Below are 16,100 nucleotides of genomic sequence, written 5' to 3'. Positions count from 1 at the left end.
CATCTGAAGGATTTTCATCGAAATCATCCAAAAACTGTCTCAGTTTCAGAATATCTGATAAATATCCTAACTTTTTCTACTCTTATAAGGAATTCAATTATTTATTTTTATATTTACACTGATCTACTGATTGAATTGTTCTGTGTGTGTGTGCTTTTTTTTTATTCTCAACCCCATTTTCCTTACTAAGAAATTACTAAATTCACTTCCTTCCTCATCAAGGATAAGACTTTAGCATGCAACTAACGACAGAAAATACATTCGACAAAATGCCTTGCAAAAATTAAATTGATTGCTAGGACTACGCTCATTTCCAGACAATAATTGTATGAAAACACAAGGAAGAACTCAGTGTTGTATAGCGGATCACACGTTTTCTTTGCTGTACGTAATTTAATTTTGCTTGTAAATCTTCGTTTCATCGAAGTCACAATAAACTAATCTAGTTTCTGAAGCTGAACAGAAGGACCTTAAATTATTCTTCAGATACACAAAATGACTTAGTGTTGACGATGCAACAGTTCGACATCGCTGCCACATATAGTAATTACAATATACTTAATAACCATTAACTATATAATTAATTAACCATATAATTATATAATTAATATAATTAATTAATCGCTGGTGGGAGAACTTCTCTGACTACGACCTTCCTGGTCTTCTCAGAATGGCACAGAACAGAGAGCAGTATACGCGACAAATACATTCTCTTGAGGGGAGAGACCCCAAGACGACCACCAAGGCCGGATGGGACTTAAGTAAGTAAGTAAGTATAATAATTCACCAAAACAACAAAAATGTAAGCAATTAATCTAGTCTGTCAGTTAGATTTTCTACTAAACGCCAAAGGCAACTTTTATTTAAATTAATTATGGAAGTTAAAAAAAAATTACAGATGACATTTCTAAAACTGGCAACAGTTTAGAAGTGAATAATTATAAACTAACGTTTCGACTGAACGAACTTTAGATTTTTTTTCTGGCAGCCTATACTTCTATAGGCATATTTTTACAATTCTAGAAGCTCAAATTAAAATAAATTCAGCATAATCGAGGTATAATGTTACAAAAAAAAATCGTTTCTCATGCACCTACAGAATAGATTCAAATATACAAATAGACAGTAAAAACTAAATTCTAAACAAACATAACGATACATCTCGTTCACAAGAAAGAGATCATTATCCATTAGAGTTTATTCTGATCATACACTCGCTCTTCTTCAAAACGATATTGTTTAAATCTCATTCACAACCAAGAGATCCTTATCAAGACAGAGCTTGGTTTGATCAAACCCTCGGTTTCGAACAAACCTTGTTCACGAGGGAATCTTTAACAACGACAGAGCCTGGTTTGATAACACTCTCGTTCCTTTTCAAATCTTATTTACAAGAAAGAAACCCTTATCAATGACAGAGCTTGGTTTGATTACACCCTCAACCTCTTTCAGATCTCGTTCAAAACAGAGTCTCGTTACCGAAAATCTCGTTCACAATAACAGAACTTGTTTTGATTACACTCTCGTTCTCATTTAAATCTCTTTCAAACCAAAGAGATACTTATCAATGACAGAGCTTTGTTTTGGTTACACGCTCCAACAGTCAAAACATCAATTCAGCCTGTCGATTTCCGTATAAAAAGTGTATCTCAATTTGTGGTCTTAGGTGTTTATGGCGTCAAATTCATTAAGTGTATAGTAACCATATGTTGTAAATATACCATTTTATCATTTTTTTATATCTGTGTAATCGTTCAAGGTTATTTCATAGCCTTATTAATTGTTAGTACTCATTTTGACATTTAGTCGTAGTTGATTTGCCATTCAGCAAAATCTCGTTGTTGTCAATATAATAAGTATTTTTTTTTATTTTTTATTTATTTCTTATCAATTTGTAAGGTAGCGGATTTAGTTTCTGATGTTTGCTATTGAGATGGTTCAGTTTGCCCGAGTAAGTCAAAGTATCATGTGATTTTGCTATAAGAATTTGGATTAGAAAGCTAGTTAAACTGCATAAGGTACTATTTCATTCATAAATACTATGTCCCACTTTCAGTCAATTATTTCATTTATTTCTAACTTCAAAAGAAATCTGCCTTAAATCTTCACTATGATTCTTTATAAATACTACGCAACAATTAAGTATAGCCGTACTCATCAGCTACAGATGAGATTGCTGTAGTCGTTCATAGTTTTATTTCATCAACAATTTTAGCTCTAAAGTGGCACAGACACTACTCACTAGGTCAGATTGGACGCAAGGTCAAAATTACTCATAAATTTGAAATGAAAATAATTGTATAAAATGAACCACGAAGCTCCCAAAAATTAAATGACTAGAGTCACCTAAGTAACTAGAGTAACCTAGTAAGCAACAATGCTTACTTTGTTTTTATTTTTACTTTGTTACTTTATTTTTGTTTATTCTACTTACTTTATTTTACTTTACTTTATTTTTGTTACTTTATTTACTTTATTTTTATTTTGTTTTTATCTTCTCCTTGAAAATTAAAGATTTTTACATTATTAGAATAATATTTTATTCTTCTTCTGATTATGGATTCATGACGAGCACAAAAATCTCGACTAAGCGAGTCACCTACGAAAATTTGACTTTTATGCTTTATAAAGTTTCCATAGCATATACAGCCTTTTCCCTGGAGATACCAACTCCGAATGGACTGATCTCACGTGGCGCTCCACAGAGCACGAAAATTGCAGCACTGTTGCCTTAGCAGTTATAAAGTTTAGTTCTTTTTGATTTTGAGAACTTAAGTACGTAGCCTTAAGCCTTGAGCCTTAAGTACATAGACGACTTATCAGTTCTTCTGAGATATCTCATTGAAAACCCCGAGGCAGTTCCCCAATCCAGTCATGCAATAATGAACAACTTTAAATGTACTATCAACGGCTTTCAAATCAACGAAGGAAAAGCCCAAATCCTTCGCTTTAATCCTCTTAAGAGGGACTTTGTCAGTCCTCCTCCACCGTATTCTAGTGTATCTTCGGTTGTAATTCTCGGTGTCACATTTAGCATTGACTGCTCGTTTAGTACTCATGTTGATACAATCACTAAAAAGGCAAATGGTGTAATGGTAAAATGGTGTAAAGGCAAAATGGTGCAAATGAATCATTTTGGGTCACCCTGTATGTACCCTTATTTTACTACGTCGTTTCGGTTTTTCTGTGGCCCAACTTAAGACGGCTTATCTTGTGTAAATCTAACCAATTCTCAAGTATGCTTGCCCTGTATGGGGCCCTCAAGTCAACAACACAAGTTACTTAAGCGATCAACTTGAGTCGCTACAAAAAGAACCTTTTAAGTTATTCTTTCAGACGTATATGAAAGTTATGAATTGGCATTATCTGTCCTACAACTACCTCCCCTTTACGGACGCTGTATGGTTTTGATCTGCAAATTTGTCCAATCTCTTCTCAGCAGTGAAAAACATAAGAGAGATTCTACCACCAGTTATGAAGAATAGGATAAACAAAAGGTCAGCTAAGAAAGTGAGACTGGAATTGCCTATCCAAGAACAAACCGTTTCGTCAATTCGTTTGTTCCTTTTTACATGTCAGCGTTTAACAAGTTATAGCCTCGTGTTTTTTTCTTTTTCTTGTTTTTGTTGTAAGTACTAGCTCATTTACTTGGAATTTTATTCCAAACAATGATTGCTTATATAAATAAAATTGTTCTATTCTATAACGAAACGCACGAGAAGGGCGCCTCTGGGCTCCCCCTGAAACCCTGAAAGTCTAGGCGCTTTTCATGAAATTACCAAATTATTTTTATATTACTCTAGGCTCATACGAAAGCTCAACAAAGAAAAAATTACATTATTAGAATATTATTTTACACAATATTTTAGGACAAAGTTACCAAGAGACGTAGAAGAAACTTCAAAAGCTGGGAACAGTTCCCAAAACAATTAGTCCACCCAATCCACCAAGTCGGCCAGGCCAATTAGGCCGACTGTTACTCCAAAAAGAAATGAGTTTTCCTACAAGAGGAAGCGGTACCTTGAAAATAATTTCGCAAGCTTTAGCGTCAGATGACAGTCATAAAGACAAAGGGTGCATTAGCAATTCTCTCAGGGCACTAGCCACCATCTAGACCTATTGAGAATCTGTTGATTTCACTACAGAATTTGATTGAAAAATAACAACGAAATTTTACGTTCCTTTTGTCACCAAGTTTGTCAACCAGAGCGGGTAGCACAACAAGTAATTCCCATGACTAACAAATTTTTCAAATTATATTTTCTGTCAGATGGTTTTTAGAGTTTCCCTAGAAGGTATAAAAAAGCATTTTTAGGGCCAAAACAACGAAATTTCACATTCTTTTTGTCACCAAGTCTGTCAACCAAAGCGGGTAGCACATCAGGGAATTCCAAAAACTGCCAAATTTTTTCAAATAATATTTTTAGATGATTTTAAGAGTTTCTCTTAATTTTAGTTTCCCTAAAAATCCCCCTGATTTTTAGGGGTATGCAAAAAGATTTTTAAGGACTGCCCTTTTCTGAACTTCAAAAAGAAAATTCTGCTCCGTTTAATCAAAAAACAAAATCTACAATTTCTAATGGCGTAAGTCTCATTAAAACTACATATCTCTATCTCCAACACAAAACAGAAGAAGTTTAACTGTTTTTATAAGATTTCCAGAATAATAGATACCAGCTTTTAGTTTTCTGTCCTTTATTCAAATCTTTTATCCTAGTTCTATAAGTTGAAGCATGATCGCCCCATCAATTCTAAATAGTTCGGCCACACAAACTAAATAAAAATATAATGAACAAGATAGGGTGCTCCTTTAAGGTACCGTATCACCTAAAAGGAAACGAAGAAGGATCTTCCTAAAAAGAAAATATATTTTTCCTTTTAGGAAAAAACAAGATAGGGTGCTCCTTTAAGGTACCGTATCACCTAAAAGGAAAAGAAGAAGGATCTTCATAAAAGGAAAATATATTTTCGTTTAAACGAAAAGGAAATATATACTTTCAGAATACTACGTTGTTACAATATAGCTATCTTGGGACACAGGTGATACTGAAACGACAAAAGTCATGAACTTGGTTAACTTTAACACCGAAACTTGCATTCTAATTTCGTTCCGTTTACAGGTGCTAGTAAAAATGAAACTCTTACATATTAAACGAACTTGCTGGACAGGCGAGCCTTGAGACTGATATGCTGAGTCTGATGATACAACTCTCTGTCTTTGAGCTTCAACTGGCCGAATTAGTCTTTGAAGTATTGCTGGATGAAATTTGGATGGGTCAATATTTCCTGGAATTTGAATTCTGTTCCCTTGCTGGTCAATATAAACGAAGTTTTGTCGTAAAACACCAGTGGGTCGCTGTGGTGACACCACTCCTGGTGAACCTTGTCTTTGAGCAGCCTCTTCAATGAGCTACAATAAAGTAAAATATGTTAGCACCAAAGGAGTAGATGAAACGTACAACAAAAAGAAATAACATTTTTGTTTTGAAGAATATTCCAGTATACTGTTGAATTTTCATCAGTCATTGTCCGATCAAACAATTTCTTTATCCACTTAGCTGGTAGCGCCTTTTCGCTAGCATATTTAAAAATATACAAAGCAATCCCGGGGATAACGATTGGGATAACAAACGGGGATATTCCCGGGGATAACAAAGCAATCCCGGGGATTTTCACATATACAAAGCCATCCAAGGGATAATGATCTTTTCTTAAAAACACTAAAAAAACACACTCCTAGATTAATCAACGATATGATCCTTAGCATATAATAGATATCTGAGAACAAAAAAAATTATATATGCAGTTGTACTGCTGTATTTGTATATGTACTGCTTAGAAATGGTGACATAATGAATGTGGATGATGTTAGCCTTCTATTATGCAATAAAGTCTTCCATTTTTTAGGCTTAGATCCTTCGACAGATATCTTAAAAGAAACATGTGAATGCCATTCCTAAGCACAGATGATATACTGCAAAAGATGTTTCCTGACCGGTGGTACTCACAGTCATAAACCCGAAGTTCTAGAATCTAGAACGTTATGCTTAGCTGCAACTTGTAACAGCCAAGCGCCAAAGTTTACATACGGACAGAAACTTAGTTGTTTAAGGATCCCTTTTCTCAGTCGTTTAGGAAACAAGTAAAACCTATTCGAAGGGCAGTGTTATAGAGTTCGACTATTTTTACCTCTAGGAGGATTTTAGCGTTAAATTAGAGTTGAAGAAGGCAATTTTCCTAAATCTAAGTTCTACTCGGTATCAAACAAATATATTTACCCTCCTCCTCCAACATGTGTTGTGGTCACAAAATAGAGTAATTCCTAAAAACGGAATGAGCACTCGGAATTTTCTGCTAAAAACGGAATGAGAACTCGAAATTTTCTGTTAAGCCGGAATGAGTACTCGAAATTTTCTGCTAAAAATGGAAAAGCATTCCAAAGAAATTCTGTGTCTAACAGCTGTAAAACTGAGAAAATGCAAGTAGACTTAATAAATAGACTAAGATTTTTTCTTTGCTACAGTGAGATATACCTAAAAAAAAGTGCACCCTTTAATTTGTAAAAACCGGAAGATTAAGATAGATTCAGCCATTAAAAATATACACTACTTAATTTTTTTTTCAAACCCGGTTTGAAGTCTAGTTTCAAAATTTTATTTGCAACATTTTGATTAATTTTATATGTTGCAATTAAGAATAAGTTAATTACTACCCATTTTAGTAAAATTTTACCCTGTAATTACAAAATGCAACACCATTTACTGGAACGGATCTCCATATTGACGACGATATTTATTACTGCAATAACAATTCAGCTTGATCAAAAAACAAAAATTTCCTTTTTGACAAGCATAAAATTATCTTGTTCCAATCATGGTTCTAAGATTCCCATTTTAAGAATAGATGTTCAAGTAGTCTTTAAAGAGGACTGAACTTGCACTTTGACCTACTGACGATACGGTGAATGAAATGAGGACAAATGTAACCTACTGGATATTAAAGATTTCACCAAAATTAAGGGGTATTCGCAACATCTGCGATTCTAACCAAACTAAGGAATATTCGCAACAATATATGTCCCAATAGTTAGTACCCACTCGTGAAAATCCAACAGAAAGCACCGTCTAGTGACCAATATGGGTAATATCAACTGAAAAAGTATATTGTTTGAAAACTGGCCACGTACACACTGTCCTATCAACTTGTCTCAACAATATAGTCATTGGGTTTCAAAACTAATATCATGAAATTATTGAAAAATCTAAAGCCGAACAGGCTAGCCTGACAAAATCAAAGAAAGTGAACACTGGGTCGCTTCAGTTTTCTCATTGAAGCAACTCTAGTTAGCTTCTGCGGTGCTCAATCGCAGTAGCAGCAATTGTATGCATAGATATTGTTTTATTTATTTATTGGTTTTAGATTTTATTTAATTTAGTTTATTTCAGATTTTATCTTTGATTCTTTTACCTTTGACCAACATCCCAACAATTGACCAACATTTGACAATTTGATTCTTTGACCAACATCAAACATGCTTGATGACTACTGGCATGTTGCTACATTTTATTTCTATAATATCTAGGATGTAATTATTTAATAAATCCATAGTCAAGGCAAACAGCAATTAGGCATATCGTAAGTCTTTTCATAATAGTGACAAATCAAAAATGTATTTCTCATACGTTTTAACCATCCACAAAACAAAAATCAGATTTTACAGTTAACAATAAAAAAAAAAATTTATAAATCTGACCCCACAGAAAACATAAATGTATTTGAAAAACACCCCCCCCCCCAACATTTTCTTGAATTAGCGACACTGGTCTGGCCTTAATCACTAATATCAACCAAAAACGAAGCTGGTAATCAACTCACGAATATTGATCTTTAGTAAATTGCGCAGAATTTACAAAAGTTAGCAAATAATTTCCTACATCATACTTAAATTAATTAAATACTTATATTATAATTAATAAAACAAGTTAACTTAGATTACATTTAATTAAATTTTTTTTTTCAACTGAAAGTAAGGACCAGCATTACAAAGAATAGAAATTATTACATATATGAAGGAGGTAGCCCCTTCCTCAACACCTCGCTCTTTGTTTCAGGAGCCATTCTTAAGAAAATAGGACACAAATCCAAATTCAAAATTTAAAACAAAATTCAAAGCAAAACTTTAAATAATAACGAAAAATCCAAATTGTTATTTAAAGTTTTTATGTTTTTTGTTCATCTTTTTTTTTGTCCCACTCATTTATTTAAATTAAACTCGTCTTTTCTCCTTAAAATTTGTAAAAGTTAGCAAAGAATAATAAAGAATCAACAAAGAAGTACTTGACTGAAACTTTCTGATATACCAAAAGCACCAGCGGCCCAGATTACCCTGGGGTCTTAAATTCATTAATATCTTAATAAAAGCACACCCCGCCCCCTCCCCAAAAAGAGGAATGCAAAATTACAGTGACAAGTATAACAGCAAACACAAATATTGTAAGAATCGCTAAATGTTTATTTGTGAAATAAGGGAAGTTTAGGGACGTAATTACTTTCTTTAAGTGGGTCATTTGTTTGGGGCGATGGCTACTCATGAGGATTCCGTGCCACTTGAACCAAGAAGCTTCAAGGTTAAATGAAGTAAAATATCTGGGACGGTTTAGGGCATAGAATGGTCCTTACTTTTGTCCAATGTGTGATAATTTAGAATGTTTTTTTTTTTGTCAGGGATTCAGAGTGGAATTATTTGGGATATATATATACATACTGAAGACTGGATACCCTGAAGAGTAATTGCCTCATTAAGATAAGTGATTTGGTAAGTTTACGCCGGTTTGCAGTAGATACAAATGTATATTTTGTGTTACACTTGTTTTTCTAAATCCACTTTATTGAATAGATGTTGCATTTAAAATGTTTATTTTTTATATCCAAAAGATTGACGTAAACAGATCCAAAAATTGGGAAGGACTTCCTTCCCCTTCGAGACAAATTATCCGTTAAAAGTACTTTCATTTGACAGTTTGGACCCCAAGTTTCGTCTGTTTGTAACTAGGTGATATACAAAGACACTAAAACCCGTAGAAATCTTTGATTTGTTGATAGAAATGGGGTTTGAGCAAACAAATATATAATGTATTTTATATTATGATCTAAACACACATGTGTATTGGAAACACAGATCGGTGTGTTCAGTTTACGAATGATCACTAAGGACCAGTGCAGAAGAACCTAACAATATCAACAAAATTTATTCATTAAATAATAGTGCTACTATTTTGAGTTTCAATAAATGTAATTAACACATTTAAAATGTTAATCAACAAATAGTTATTATTATTCACTTAGCCAATAGTCATACAATTCAGGAGTGGAGGGGCTAGGGGTCAGGAATACCGATGAAATGCTAAATTGGGGATTAGGGTCGAACTATAGCATAACCAGGTAACCTCTTTAGGATAAGCAATGACATTTTTACCGAAGTGCTTAAAAGGTGATTGCTCGTAAATCTTTTACAAATATTTTCAGCAACCCCACCCAGCAATCCTGTTTGGGAGCGCCTGCACTAGAAAAACACTGTTTCCTATAATCAGTTTTCTTTTACTGCTGTTTCCATTGGCATTGTGGTACAATGTGATAAATTCTACATGAATTTCAAGATACTCCAATATGCCCTTATAACGGTGCAGGAGAGCAAATATGAATTAGCAAAAAAGTAATTTGAAATCAATCCCTTTTACACCAGTAATTTCCATTCTCTTTTTACTTCAGTAAAAAAAAAAAAAAAAAAAAAAAAGGAAAAATAAATCGATAAAAATACAATGGCCTTGAAGAAAACTGAATTCACTACTGATCTATAGAGCAAACAAAACAGGAGACGAAAGAATGACAAAACTTCAGGGCGCCAATTAGAAGGGAGCCTTCTTATTTCTATTTCATAGCTATTTTCTATTTTATCATGGCTAACTGGTTGTTTTCATTCCCCCCAAACTGAAATCCTTGCCACCCCCCATATTTTCATGAATCGACGCCACTGTAGAACTTGAGAGGTATGTTTGGCTAACAAACAGCTGAAAAATAGCTTTGACAGCATAAAACTGTGGCTGTAATAAGAGTCAATTTTGTAAGAAAACATTTGTAAAGTCAGAAAAACACTAAGAGATTTTATATCATTTTAAATTATAAATAATTTACCTGAGACTGAGCAGGGGGTAACAGCCGAGGAGACGCAGCTAGATTTCTATATGGCGAAGCTCCGGATCCTGGACTTGGTGATGGTTGAAGAGCACCATAAGGGGACGTTACAACAGACATTGAGGAGTTAGATTGCTGCTCATCTGGTAAGGGTGATGGATGAGGACGTGGTGATTGTTGCTGAAGTACTTGCATAGGTGATTGTTGCATAGGCGACTGCTGCAAAGGACTTTGCTGTTGGAAAGGCATTGGAGATTGACGCGGTTGCATAGAAGAATGATGAGACATTGGGGATTGATGAGGCATGGGCGACTGATGAGGCATAGGAGATTGATGAGGCATTGGAGATTGATGAGGCATTGGAGACTGATGAGGCATGGGAGATTGATGAGGCATTGGAGACACTTGTTGCATCGGGGATGCCTGGCTGTTGATAGGACTACGTTGCATTAGCGGAGATCGTTGAACTGGTGAGTGTGGAGGGTAGCTCTGACTTACAGGAGATTGCGTAGGTAATTGTTGTCCCACAAGATGGGGCATCTGAGGTTGGTTTGACCTTGGCGTAGGTGATGTCATTGCAGGATGCTGTGGAGACTGAGGTACTTGAAACCGAGATTGCACAGGAGTAGGACGTTTTTGAGGTTGATGCATATTAATCATTGGGACAGGTCTTGGCTGTTGCAACTGTTGCGTCGTGGATGGAAACGTTGTAGATTGGGCTAAGAATAAAGAGCCTGGTTGAGACTGCGATAATTGTTGCAGGTTTTGACTGAACTTAAACTCATTGGGCCCAGCATTCTGCCGATTCTCCAGTGCTAGACGCTTCTGCTGCTTTGATTGATAATCCTGAAAAAACAAACAAATGAAAAAACAAGATAAAACAAAACATGTGGTGAAAAAACAGCTGTTTACTTTGTTATTAACTTGTCATAGGAGACAAACGAATTTGCATTTTCTTTCTTTTCTTACAGTCGCTTATGGCAAGAGGTATTCAGCGATAGTTTTGTGACAAACACTGGCTTGGCAAAGAACCAACAAGCATGGGACAATTTTGCATGAATTATTTATGATTCAAATACGTCACTTGCAACTTATAGAGCAAAATAAGCACGATTTCATCTCGGCAACATGAACCTTTTCCTTTTCTTTCTTCTTTCCTTAATTTTTTTTCTTCTAGATTCTCCCTGTTTGTATGGCTTAAAATTACACCTTTATTGAGTAGGTCTTCTGGAGATTGCGCCCCCCTCCCTTTCTATTTACCAAAACTCATCTTTTCTTGATGAGGACTTGACTTGTCTTGTGACTTATTCTCTTACTTTTAAATTATTTAATACATGCTATTCTTCTAATACCGAGTTTCGAAAATAAAGGATAATACAGAGAGTAAAAAACTGAAAAATAAACTGAATAATAGCTGAAAATGACAAAATAAAATATTAAATAAACATAATTAGTTGAGTAATAAAGTTAAAACTGCTAAAAAATAAAACCGAGAATAAAACTGAATATTAGCTGAAAATAACAAAATAAAATATCAAATAACCATAATTAGTTGAGAAAATTCTAGTGGATATTTACGAGGGAGACAATCTTAACCTAAAGGAAGGATAACTGTTAATATGTTTCTGAAGGAAGGAAAACTATTAGTTGTCAGCATTAATATCTTGCTTATAATCCATTCTGACAATGCGACAAATCGAGCCTTTTGATTATATTGAACACAGAACATAGAACGTTCGACATTGTTTTCACTGGAGAACAGTACACTTAGCGATGCCACAAATAGCCAGGATGGCAACCATGACAAGAATCGAAGATAACATAATAACAAATTAGACTACGACAATTTTTACCTGAATTTGCATGCCGTGTTGTTCAGCTTGTCATCTAATGCATCTCAAATCTATTTCTAAAGCCAAAAAATAGCCAAATGGCAACCCTGACAAAAGTTGAAGAAATCAAAATAACAAGAATACAATTTTTTGCCTGAATATGCATGCCATGTTGTTTAACTTGTCGTCTAATAGGTTCTAAGTCTATTACCAAAACCAAAAAAGCTAGGATGGCAACCCTGACAAGAGTCGAAGATAACAGAATAACAAATTAGAAGGGCAATTTTTACCTGAATTTGCATGCCGTGTTGTTCAGCTTATCATCTAATACATCTCAAATCTATTTCTAAAACCAAAAAATAGCCAAATGGCAACCCTGACAACAGTTTAAGAAATCAAAATAACGAGAATACAATTTTTTGCCTGAATATGCATGCCATGTTGTTTAACTTGTCGTCTAATAGGTTCTAAGTCTATTACCAAAACCAAAAAAGCTAGGATGGCAACCCTGATAAGAGTCGAAGATAACAGAATAACAAATTAGAAGGACAATTTTTACCTGAATTTGCATGCCGTGTTGTTCAGCTTATCATCTACTACATCTCAAATCTATTTCTTAAACCAAAAAATAGCCAAATGGCAACCCTCACAACAGTTGAAGAAATCAAAATAACAAGAATACAATTTTTTGCCTGAATATGCATGCCATGTTGTTTAGCTTGTCGTCTAATAGGTTCTAAGTCATTACCAAAACCAAAGAAGCTAGGAAGGCAATCCTGACAAGAGTCAAAGATAACAGAATAACAAAATAGAAGGACAATTTTTACCTGAATTTGCATGCCGTGTTGTTCAGCTTATCATCTAATACATCTCAAATCTATTTCTAAAACCAAAAAATAGCCAAATGGCAACCCTGACAACAGTTGAAGAAATTAAAATAACAAGAATACAATTTTTTGCCTGAATATGCATGCCATGTTGTTTAGCTTGTCGTCTAATAGGTTCTAAGTCTATTACCAAAACCAAAAAAGCTAGGATGGCAACCCTGACAAGAGTCAAAGATAACAGAATAACAAATTAGAAGGACAATTTTTACCTGAATTTGCATGCCGTGTTGTTCAGCTTATCATTTAACACATCTCAAATCTATTTCTAAAACCAAAAAATAGCCAAATGGCAACCCTGACAACAGTTGAAGAAATCAAAATAACAAGAATACAATTTTTTGCCTGAATATGCATGCCATGTTGTTTAGCTTGTCGTCTAATAGGTTCTAAGTCTATTGCCAAAACCAAAAAAGCTAGGATGGCAACCCTGACAAGAGTCAAAGATAACAGAATAACAAATTAGAAGGACAATTTTTACCTGAATTTGCATGCCGTGTTGTTTCGCCTGTCGTCTAATAGATTCCAATTGTTTTTGTATTGCACTCTGTTCAATGGAAACCCGTTCCAGTTCAGCCGCATCATTTGGATTTAATTCAGTACCATTTTTTCTACACTGACGCTGCTTAGAATTCAACGACTAAAAAAAAAAAAAAATACAAAAATTCTGCTTACAAAAATATAAAAAACAGAGACCTTCACCCAAAATCTAAATCTTTCGTTTATGTTAGGGTAAGCTTGGCTAGGATGATAAGAAAAATAAATTTGTTGACCCTTTTTAAGGTTATCAACCAATACGTTTCATCAATTTTTTGTCGTGAATTGGTTTCCCTTCACCCATGAGCTTCCAGATACATATTACAGGCTAATCAGGAAAAACATTTACTGGCAAAAGTGTTTGAGGCTTCATGTTCTCAACCTTTTTTTTTTTTTTGCAAGAGGGCTCCATTGAGCCAGGATTTTCCAGGTATAAGTTTCAAATAGTTGGAGAAACAGTTTTTGACCTGTTTCAGTAACCCCTAGTACCCACTTCCGCTCAGAAAAAGAAAAAAAAATCCTAAAAATCGGATAAAAATTGATCATTATTGGGCCCCATGCTTCAACTAAAAACAATTATCGAACCTTTTTGGGGAGAACGCATTTTTTCTTCAATCTCTTCTTGTGCTTTAAGACCCAATGATCTAAGGAGTTGAAGATACAATTTTCAAGCCGATCAGGGTGAACCTTTGCTCCCCTTTTTTGGGGCCTATTTATAAAGGAAGGGGGGCGTTCTCCTTGAAATTATTTTGAATGCTAGGTTCCTCCTGGCTGAAGTAAAGTAAAGTAAGTAAGACGGCACTAGACCCTTAAGGTCCAAACCGGCGGTGCTGATCTCCGTTTCATGGCTGAATTCATTCCTGGCTGAAGGAATTGTAGCTGTAAATTTCAACCTGATCAAGGACGAAAAACGTTTTGTTAGGTCTTTCTAAAATTACAAACCAAATGATAATCTTCAAATTTTGATCTGATATCACGGGGTTAAAGACGGTAATAAAAAAGGGAGAAGGGGATTGGTTAAACTCTAATCAATTTTAATCAATTAACTCCTAACTGGCGTTAGGAGCTTCAATTTCCGATCGAATGATACCTTTCGAAATGACTCTGACGTTCCATGCAGAATGGCGAAAAAAAGGAGGCACAGTATTTTTTTTTCGTTTACCTTTTTCTGTTTCCTAAATTGGTTTATCTCCGTCTCCAGCACAGTCTGATAAGATTTGATAATCTGCTGCTGCTTCTCAAGCCATTCTTCGTAGTTCATTTGAACTTGTTTCTCTTCTTGAGTAGAAGGGTTGTCAACAGGAAGAGCAGGAACTGGGAGAAGATTGAACTGAATCGGTTGTCGACTAGGTTGAACTTGTGCTGCTGTAGGCTGCGAAACAGCATTGACACGTAAGCTTGGTAATTGCTGGCTCCCAGCATGTTGTTGTGGGGACTGTTGCCACAGAGCCTGTAAAACACAAGAAAATAACATTATATATATATATATATATATATATATATATATATATATATATATATATATATATATATATATATATATATATATATATATATGTATATATATTATATATGTTTGCACCCTCAGGGATGCAAGAGGCTGTAAGAGCGCATTTTGTCAAGGGAGGGGTTCTGGAGACTTCAGGGGGCCAAAATCAATAATAGGACATTTTTATACCACATCCCGTCCAATAAAGGTATCTGCCACTTTTTTTTTTTTAGGAAAAACTGTTTCATTTGATTTTTATCAGAGTTTAAACCGAAGTCTTACTCTATTGGAGCCTGTTTGGGTTTCAAAACTGAACAGGCAATCTGTCATCCTTCATCTGCAGAACATGCCCTAGCCATCTCAACCTTTTTTTCATTATAGCCCTAGAAAGCAGGATTGAACCATATTTTTTGTACGGCCTACTGTTTGAAATATGGTCAGTCAGCCGGGTACCCAGAATAATCCGTAGGCAATTTTTCTGGAAAACATATAGTAGGTTTTCATCCGCTTTTCGGAGCGCCAATGGTCCAGAGCCATATTTGATCACTGTCATCACTGTACCTTCCAATATTCCAATCTTGGTTTGCAGACTTATCTTCCTATTCTTCCAAAATGTTTTTAACTGTGAAAAAACACCCTAAGCATTGGCTGTTCTACTTTTAATATCTTCACTATTCCCACCGTCTTTACTAATAATACTACCAAGGTAAGTGAAGGTGTTCACCTGATCAATGATTTCGTTGCCCAACGCCACCTTTTCCATCTTTACTTGTTCCGAGCCTTAGTGAATTAGTCTTCTTAACATTTATTTTCAAGATAAAAACTATACTTAATAAAAATAATATTTATTTCCAAATTTCAAATTATAAAGCGTTCGTAAAGTAACGTTCAAAACCTCTAATTACATTAATTTCAAGAGGGGTTTTCGAGCAGTAGAGCAGTTTCGCTCTCAGGTCATGAAACGAGAAAATATAAAAAGACTTTTAGAAATATGCCGGGCAATCCTTATTATTTGTAATATAGTTACAACAATCTTTTGGTTACCCAACATAGCATTTGATTCATGAGTTCATCCAACGATACTTCTTTTCGTCACAAAACGTTAATTATCATGACGCTTAGTGATATGCATTCCCGAATGAAGGTTTTGCTAAAAACTTTCCTCTA

At 34.7% G+C, this 16,100-nt stretch overlaps 1 protein-coding gene across 2 annotated transcripts in view; it reads right to left on the bottom strand.

The window, feature by feature from the left end:
- The window catches only part of LOC136040559 (histone-lysine N-methyltransferase 2C-like), a 173,949-nt gene that overhangs the window by 20,274 nt on the left and 137,575 nt on the right, over positions 1 to 16,100 (bottom strand). For both annotated transcript variants that reach the window (XM_065724776.1, XM_065724777.1), the window contains exons 32-35: positions 14,607 to 14,894; positions 13,389 to 13,547; positions 10,192 to 11,037; positions 5,146 to 5,410 (exon numbers count right to left, since the gene is read on the bottom strand). In XM_065724776.1, coding sequence (XP_065580848.1) covers positions 5,146 to 5,410; positions 10,192 to 11,037; positions 13,389 to 13,547; positions 14,607 to 14,894 — 1,558 coding nt within the window. The remainder of the gene's footprint in view (positions 1 to 5,145; positions 5,411 to 10,191; positions 11,038 to 13,388; positions 13,548 to 14,606; positions 14,895 to 16,100) is intronic.

The sequence above is a fragment of the Artemia franciscana genome, chromosome 21, assembly GCF_032884065.1.
Source record: "Artemia franciscana chromosome 21, ASM3288406v1, whole genome shotgun sequence".
NCBI lineage: Eukaryota > Metazoa > Arthropoda > Branchiopoda > Anostraca > Artemiidae > Artemia > Artemia franciscana.
Note: the sequence above shows the minus strand (reverse complement) of the source record. Positions and strands in the feature narration are given on the sequence as shown.